Genomic DNA, 8,407 nt, shown 5'->3' with positions numbered 1-8,407 from the left:
CATTTTCAAAAGATTTGTATACATTTGATTTTATAAATTTGAACACTTGAAATGGGACAGTCTGCATAATGAGTAGCCTACTTTCTACTTATGGTATTTTAAGTAGCCTACATGATACCAGTACTTTTACTCAAGAGTATTTCTACATTGAAGTATTGATACTTTTACTTAAGTAAAAAATGTGAGTACTTTTTCCACCAGTGCGAGGTTCAAATTCAAACACAGGCAGGATCAGACGCGCTGATCAGACTAGTCTCACGTAGCCGGACAACTATTCCACAATCTCTGCTCGCTTCTTTTGGGTTTGTTTTCATAGACCTGGTTGCTTGTTTCTCTCACAGAATCTGGCAACACTGCCTGGTGACGTGAGGTTATTGACAAATCAAATTCAAATACAAATGATAGCTGGGGGCGGGGCAATCCCCCCTCTAGTTATATTATACCTCTATGGGTTAGCCTACACCTTCCAGGCGCGAACGTTCATTCATTTCAAACTAACGGCTGCTGTTCAAACAGACATGGCTCATCTCGATCACACACTTATGGGTTTTCTGCTGATAGCCTTCTTCTCAGACGGTAGGTTAAATTGATCAAAGTTTTATTATTTAGTATAGGCATCAAAATATACCAAACGTAATCGTTGTGCAAAATGTCCCATTAGCTCAAAATGTACAAAAAAAAAATCTTTAGAAAATAGCCGATCTACAAGCTCACAATTTGTTGCATTGCATGCCTTGTGAGCTTGTGGATCTGCTATTTTCAAATGGCCGAACATAGCGCTATCAAAATCGACTACTTTTCATATAATTGTGGAGTAAAAAGTACAATACTTGCCTCTTGAGATGTAGTGGAGTAGAAGTATAAGTACAACAAATTGGAAACACTCCAAGTAAAAACGCATCAAAACAAGTGTACTTAAGTGTTTCTATAAAAATGCAATTCAACAATAAAATTACACTAAAACAAACCTAAAATATATTCAAACAAACAATAATAACAAGCAGCAAGGGTGATGACAAGACGGGTGGGTGGAGCAGCAATAGAAAATACTGGGCAGATCACTGGTATACTGGGGATAACTGTTATAGTGGTAAGTGTTGTTTTTAAGTCAAAGACTAGTCTAACCGGCTGCGGTTGTTAGGAGTACAAAACTGACGTCTCACGTCTCCGATCTCCGTCGGCTCACACTGCCCGTCTCTGCTCTCCACTCGTCTGTTACTCTGTCTCGTGTCTAGTCTCCTTTTCGTCCTTCCTTCTGCTCGTTTTCCTGCTGTCTCAGTCTCTCTGTTCTCTCCGTGTGTCTTTACTTCTCTCGTCCATCTTGGAGCATCTCTCTCTCCCTCGCTCTCTATCTGTACCTGCAACCAGGCTGACTAGGCCGCCTCCCACGGACGGGATCCACAACAGGTGGACAGGGCACCCACCGGGCCACCGCATGTTGCTTAACATCATTCTTTGGCCAGACGGATAGAACAGCTATCTCACAGCCTGGCCCTTCATCGGCGGTGGCGTCCCTGTCCCCGTCCAGTCCACCCAACGTCCGCCCGTGGGAGCTGCCCTCCTGCCTGCACCGAATCACCGTCCTTCTGGTCCTGTCCCATGTCCTGTCCTGTCACTCACACTTCACTTTCATTTTCAAGCATTTCTCTTCTATTCGTTCCTGTACCCTCCCCTTCGCTCCGACTGTCTCCCCGCCCTGCCAACGTGCGCTCCGGTTGGCCGAACGTCTCCTGCGTCACCATGGTTACCGTGCCCAGCTGTCTGCACTTTGTCGATTGGAGTTCTAAACTCAGTGCAAAGAAATATAAAAACATGCAACTCAACACTCTCAGAAATAAATCACAGCAAAAGTAAATATAGCAAAACTCACAGCAAATATCACTCAGGAAAACGATCATCTCACTTCAAAACTTGCAACATATTAACCATAGAAAATATAACACAAAATCACATAATAAACCAAAAACACAAAACATAATCTAAAATGTCCACTGGCTCACATGTACTTAGTTGCTTTACACCACTGTGCTTATGAAAGGTGCATCATCAATGCCATAATGTAATGCAGTGATTGTATAATGATTATTTTGATATCCTCTAAATTGCATAAACAAATGTTAGCCTACATATAATTATCCAAAGTACTGTAGGCTGGCATGGCTTCTTAACATAATACAAGACAAGGAATACAATAGGCTATGCCACTAACCACAGTGTAAATGTAGTGCAATTGTGCAAATATGTAGTGTACACTTTTTTTCATGTCAAGGACCCCCAAATTAATTTGTATTTGGCTGTAGACCTCCATCAGAAAATATGTTGTGCCATGGACCCCCATACAAGATTTGCGTTAAAATGTTTGAAAGAAAATTCCATTAAAAAAAAACAACGTCAAGTTGAAAATAGCAGATCTCAGCTCACAACGCGTTGTATCTAGATTGGCTATTTATTTCAAATAGCCAATGTATATAGGGTTAAAGGGGTTAAACTGAGTGTGATGCTATATTAACTAATTTTGCTGGGGTCCCCCTGGAGCCCCCTCAATGGCCCCTGGAGGTCCCCAGACGGCCAGACCCCACTTTGAGAAGCACTGGTTTAAATCAAGTGGTGCTCTCATTGCAGAGCCCAGGAGTATCTCTTGAGCAGTGGTACGCAACCTGTGGGCTCAGGGGGGTCCCCAAATGAATTTGGGGGGGTCCCCAGATGACAATGAAGTGGTAATTTAAGGACTTTTAATACCTATTTAATAACCAAAAAAATAGCTAAAAAGATCACAACGCCTCGCGTTGCTTGTAGATCTGCTATTTTCACAATATTTATCTGTGGAACTGAGTCAAACAAACTGTAATGCCTCAACTCCTACAGTTACAAGTGCTTGTCAGGGTGGGGGGTCCCCAGTTCAAATATTATTATTTTGGAGGGGTCCCCAGTTCAAATATGATCATTTTGTGGGGTCACGGCCTGCCATTCTCACGTTTTGTAGCAATTTGTAGCAATTGTGGAAATATTAGGCCTTAAAATGTCAAATGTTCAAATATGTATTTTACCTTATTTCAGACCAATTTCCAAAGCATACATTTTTTATTTATTTGAGAAAAAAAATCCAATTTAACATTGAGGTGCCCATACTTACTTACTCAAGTGCTCACTCTTTTCTTTTTATATCTTTGTATTGACAACTCGGGCTAAGTTACATCACACACTCGGACAACAGTTTCACAGCCATTAACATAAAGATTAGCTGATCTATAATCAATCATGGTGGTCCGGTCAAGTAACCGTTAAATAGTTTCAAAATAAAGAAAAAAAACTCACAACGGTATGCTCTTATAACTGTCACCTCCTCCACCTATAGGTCTATCAGAGATGATCCAAACACAGGATACTGTAGCCATGGTGGGAGAGGAGGCCTGTTTCACCTGCCAACTCACACAAGCCAAGAATGTCCTTCAAGTTACATGGCAGAAAATAATCCCAGGAGGAGGAACAGAGGATGTTGCCACCAGTAACAAACGCTTTGGCACCAAGATCAACCCTCCCTTTCAGGAGAAATTCAAGTTTAAAGACACAGGGCTGCAGAATAGTGCCATAGTTATCAGGAATGTAACCAAAGCAGATGAGTGCTGTTTCAGATGTTTATTTAATGCATACCCTGAAGGAGCCATCTTTACAAAAACCTGCCTCACAGTTAATGGTAAGAATCAAGTCTAAGAGGGGTTTATTTGTCTCATTCATACAGGTACAAGCAGCCAAATGTTGCTGGGACATGTTCCACAAAGACTGTGCTATAACACAATACTATATAACAGCAAGACACTGTAACACGATGATAAATAATCCTACTATAAATGCGCCAAATCTCTGCATATGTGTGTGTGTCTCTGCGTATGTGTGCATCTGTAGTTACCACCTTGAAAACCGCCCAACTGATTAACTTCAAACTCGGAGATCCGGTTGTCCAGAACCGCTGATCCAACCGATATGCCCATATATAGGCAAATGGGCCTTGTTTTTTAGCCTTTATGAATTACATTCTATGTCCTAAATGCAAAGAGGGTTAGGGGTTGGTGACAGGAGGCCTATAAAATATCCTCACAAGTATAAGACAAGTTGTCCAAATTATCAAGCGGGGGGAAACCTCAAATTATTGATTGTTTTTCAGAGCAACCTGAGCCCATATTACACGTCACAAAACCCAACGGCACAGAGCAGATGGTTGTGTCCTGCTCGGCGGTGTCCCGTCCTGCTCCCTCAGTAACTCTGCAGGTCCCCAGACATGAAGGACCTTCAAACTACACCACCGTTCATGCAGCCAACGCTAATGGTACCATCACAGTGAACAGTACTGTCTCATTGGAAAGGTTCTGTAGCAACGGCACGCAGGTCCAGGTCCGCTGTGTGGTGCGTCTCTATTCCGGGGTGGACGTGTCCAGGGTCCTTTATTCTGATAAACAAGCTTGCGGTGAGAGATTTTATTTCCTGTATTTGATTTAACCACATGAATCATAGTGTCCTTATTCTAGGGTGAACATTCGGTGAAAATAGCAGATCTACGAGCTCACAATGCATCGCAACATAAGATGTTGTGAGCTTGTAGATCTGCTATTTTTGTATACTGAAAGGTTTAAGTGGTTAAGGTTCAAGGTCAAAAACATAAGTTGAAGGTTAGTGACCTTCATGGATATGTAGGTGGATGGATTTTTGCATGATGTTACTAATTACTCTATGATACTTTGTTTTCTTATTCCCAGATGTGTTTGAGAAATCTGAAGCTGAAGATCAGAGTGTTTTCAGTAAGTTCATCACTGTGTCTGTTTGCTCCTGACTCCTGCGTGTTTTCATTGTAGGACATAAATGAAAAATTCTCCTCTTTCCTTCACAGTTATCCTGGTTATTTTTGTTGTTGCTGTCATTGGTGTTGCTGTACTCATCACAGGATTGATACTTTCACAAAAAGGAACAAGGTAACATTCTGTAATAAATGTCTTTGCGTTTCAGCTCAGCTGTACCTGAGATGGTTTATGAACAGATGGCTGACTGTTGGTTTTTCTAATTTCTCCTTTAGGTGGTGCAATGACTCTGAAAATAAACAGACGCTACAAACAGCATTTCAAGAGTAAGACCGATTCTTGACATCAGAAACCACTGTCTGTCTATCTGTCAATTGGTCGACCTTTAAAGTTAGACACACTCCACTTTGCTTTATAGTGCATTTGTTTGGTCACATACACACAAATAACATGTTTGCCTTCCCTTCACTTTAAATGTATGCAAGCGAAGGGGCAGAGCTTCCAGTGGTGAAGCAGATTCACATCACATGCCTCACATGGAGTTCATCTTTGACGCAGATTTCACCTCAGCAGGCGTTGGCCACTCCCCTGCATTCGCACATGTGCGACCATACCCTCAGTCTAAAGCTAGTTGGTGGGAGCGGTGTGGTTCTGTCTGTGATAAACAGAGGATAGGAACTGTTCACATTCCCCCCCCCCCCCATAAACCTAAACAATTAAATACTACTGCCATACTGTTATTCCATTATGTATGCAGCTTTATTCTAACTAAGCACTACACCAGCTGATTTGCCTAATTAGACCAATACTAAGGTTGATGGTGAGCTATTTCTAATCTAATCTTGGATGGACGAAAAAGTACTCCAATCTTTGTCCTCCATAACACATGAACTGACACCATCGGTAGATTCTGTGCACATCCATATTTTTGTTACTGCTGACCTGATATCTGTAAATTAACTTCTCATGGAAATGGATGAGGCAGTGGTTTAATACATTTCTAAACTAAATTGACTGCCCCCCCCCCCCCCCCCCTTTTTCTTCTTTTGTTTAGGACAAAGGTGACTTTATTACCAGATTGCACTCCAGTGAAGACCATACTCAAACACATTACAGATAGGTAATGTAGGTCAATATTGGCTCTGTGCATAACTGTAGTCCCAGGTTAGCAGAAAGTGGCTCAGTTTTCCATTGCTTTAATTGTTTGACTGTCTCTGCAGCGGATTTGAACCGGAAACATATGAAACCTCCATAATACGTACGTTTTCGGCTCAATCTGCCACTGAGTCAACCAAACAATAAAGCTACGGGAAAATGAACCGGAACGGGAAACGGGTATGACACCTAAATGAAACCCGGGACTACTGTTATGCATACAACCTGTAATAAAGGTCTTTGAGTTGCAGCTCTGCAACTGACATGGTCTCTGAACATACAGTACAGTAGATGGATGACTCTCCTGGTCAAAGCTGACTCTTGGTTTTTCTAACTTCTCCTTTAGGTCGTACAATGACCCTGAAATAAACGTCCCAACACCAACACCAAACCAGATCAGACAACGTTGCACTCCATTGAAGAAGCATGTTAACCGCAATTTATTTGATAGGTAGGTGGAATATTAGGGCTCCAATGATTGCAGCTCAGCTGAACCTGAGATGGTATCTGAACTAGCTCGGTCAACCTTCCCCTATAATCCCATTTGAATGCTTTATTTAAACATTTTGATTATATATATATATTTTTGTTTTTTTTTATGCAGCCATTGCTATGTTTTGTTGCCATTGCGTGGAATTCTGACAACAAAACGCTCCGAAAACCACAACAAAATGTGAACAACAATTTGAGCTTTCAAATACTTTTTTAGGGGAATTATTAAACTCCCGAAATTCATTCCAACTGCCCTACTCAGAACATAGATGGATGACTCTAACCCTAACCCTAACCCTTTTTCTAAATTCTCCTTTAGGTCGAACAATGACCCTCAGATGAAACAGACGCCACAAACAACAAATCAAGAGTAAGACAGATTCTTAACTTCAGAAACCACTGTCTGCAGAGAGTTACTTCAGGACAAACCAGACATCCGGTATGGTATGCAATACCCAGCGAAGCTGAGAGTGACCCTTAACGTTTGACTGAGCTTCACTTTGGTAAAGGCAATGGAGAGACAGACAATGCTGAAATGACTGGTCCTGGCGATAATGTAGACTAGAGGAACGCCTGGACAATGCTACAGTACTTAGCTAGTTAATGTACAGTATATTTCTTTCAGTTCATCCCTTTTTACCCAGGCTATATTGTAATATAATGAGCTTCATATTGGAAACTGTAGCCCAAAGCTTGTGAGTTTCATGTTTGTATTGAAACGGTTAAATGCCTTGCTGAAGTGTCTTTGAGCAAGCACTCACTTCTCTACCAACTAATTCACAAATCTTGCTGGATTAAAATTGTTGCTAAAATCCCTTCCCACCATATTTCCGAACCGTTTACACTGTTGTACAAGGGCTGAGCCCACCTGTCGCCAGGCTGTCCTCACGAGACAGGCCACCAGGATTTGTTGTCTGTGTATATATGACTATATGACTTGGTTGTTTTTCTTTTTCTTTTATTATATTATGTTATATTGTTTAGACTTACGTAGGGTTCTTGGTTTACCTATGATCCTAGATTTGATGTATGCTTACCTTGCTTATTGTAAATCGCTCTGGATTAAGAGTGTCTGCTAAATGCCTTAATTGTAAATTTTAATTGTTATAATCAGCTACTTTAATTGCCTCATTTTATAGATTTTTCCTAAACCATGCACCTTATGTACATATCTATCATTACATCTGTTGCTATTTTTACTGCGTCATCTTACTGCTATTTTTATAACGCACCTTATGTATATTTTGCTGTGAATGTTTAAAGAAATGGGCAATTGTAACGGGCAAGACTGGTCTTCTAGTCAGCCTGAAGTTTAGAATGGGGATTTGACCTCCAGCTGCCCAAAACCGCTTGAAAATAGACTTAAGACTTGTTTGAGCCTTTTCAGCCAATGCAGTTATATTGTATACAAGTATGTCTTGTGAAACACATTACATCATAATGCCATTATAAAGCACTGACATTTACTTGCAAAGCGAGTATATTCTGTCTGATGTGGGCAGCAACTGGGAGCCTTTGGAGGAGCGGAAAAGGGGGGAGACGTGAAGATATTGGCTGCTTGAAGACCAGGGCCTGTTGCAGCCCAAAATTGTTTTAATTATGTTTTTGACACTTGTAGGTAGGTTTTCTCATGCCAATAAATCTCTTTGAATGTAATGAAATTTAAGTGTGTGTGTGCATGCTGGTGTTTGGGGGGATATTTACTATTGCTGTGTATGATTGTGATTGCAAACAAAACAAAATCAAAAACATGATTCGTTTAGACAAGAGCAAATCATATATTTCCCCTTCTCCCAAGAGCCTATGATTAATGCATTCTCTAGACAAAGTTTTGAAAATTAGCATTGTGAAACGGTTTCTTCAGACACGGCGTATATATAACTTTGTTTTTTAGGAAATCAACCCTTCATCAGTTGAATTATGTCTGCTGGTGGTAGAATAGATATGCTAGCCTGGAAACCAGATATCTG

At 40.9% G+C, this 8,407-nt stretch overlaps 1 protein-coding gene across 3 annotated transcripts; it reads left to right on the top strand.

The window, feature by feature from the left end:
- Positions 1-281: 281 nt before the first annotated feature.
- On the top strand, positions 282-8,098 carry LOC311040472 (OX-2 membrane glycoprotein-like). Of its 3 annotated transcripts, none has more exons than XM_084050782.1 (9): positions 282-576; positions 3,356-3,694; positions 4,163-4,462; positions 4,752-4,793; positions 4,883-4,964; positions 5,066-5,116; positions 5,845-5,910; positions 6,292-6,396; positions 6,757-8,098. In XM_084050782.1, exons 1-9 carry the CDS (start codon positions 399-401, stop codon positions 6,809-6,811), a joined length of 1,218 nt encoding a protein of 405 aa, XP_083906908.1. In that variant the 5' UTR covers positions 282-398; the 3' UTR covers positions 6,812-8,098. The 3 variants fall into 3 exon arrangements, with proteins under 3 accessions (XP_083906908.1, XP_083906907.1, XP_083906909.1); XM_084050781.1 differs by having other exon boundaries at positions 3,356-3,705; positions 4,165-4,462; XM_084050783.1 differs by lacking the exon at positions 5,845-5,910 and having other exon boundaries at positions 3,356-3,705; positions 4,165-4,462.
- Positions 8,099-8,407: the final 309 nt, after the last annotated feature.

This window comes from Gymnoscopelus microlampas (assembly GCF_963454915.1).
Source record: "Gymnoscopelus microlampas genome assembly, chromosome: 24".
Lineage (NCBI taxonomy): Eukaryota > Metazoa > Chordata > Actinopteri > Myctophiformes > Myctophidae > Gymnoscopelus > Gymnoscopelus microlampas.
The sequence above is the reverse complement of the archived record's forward strand: the minus strand, read 5'-3'. Positions and strand labels throughout refer to the sequence as shown.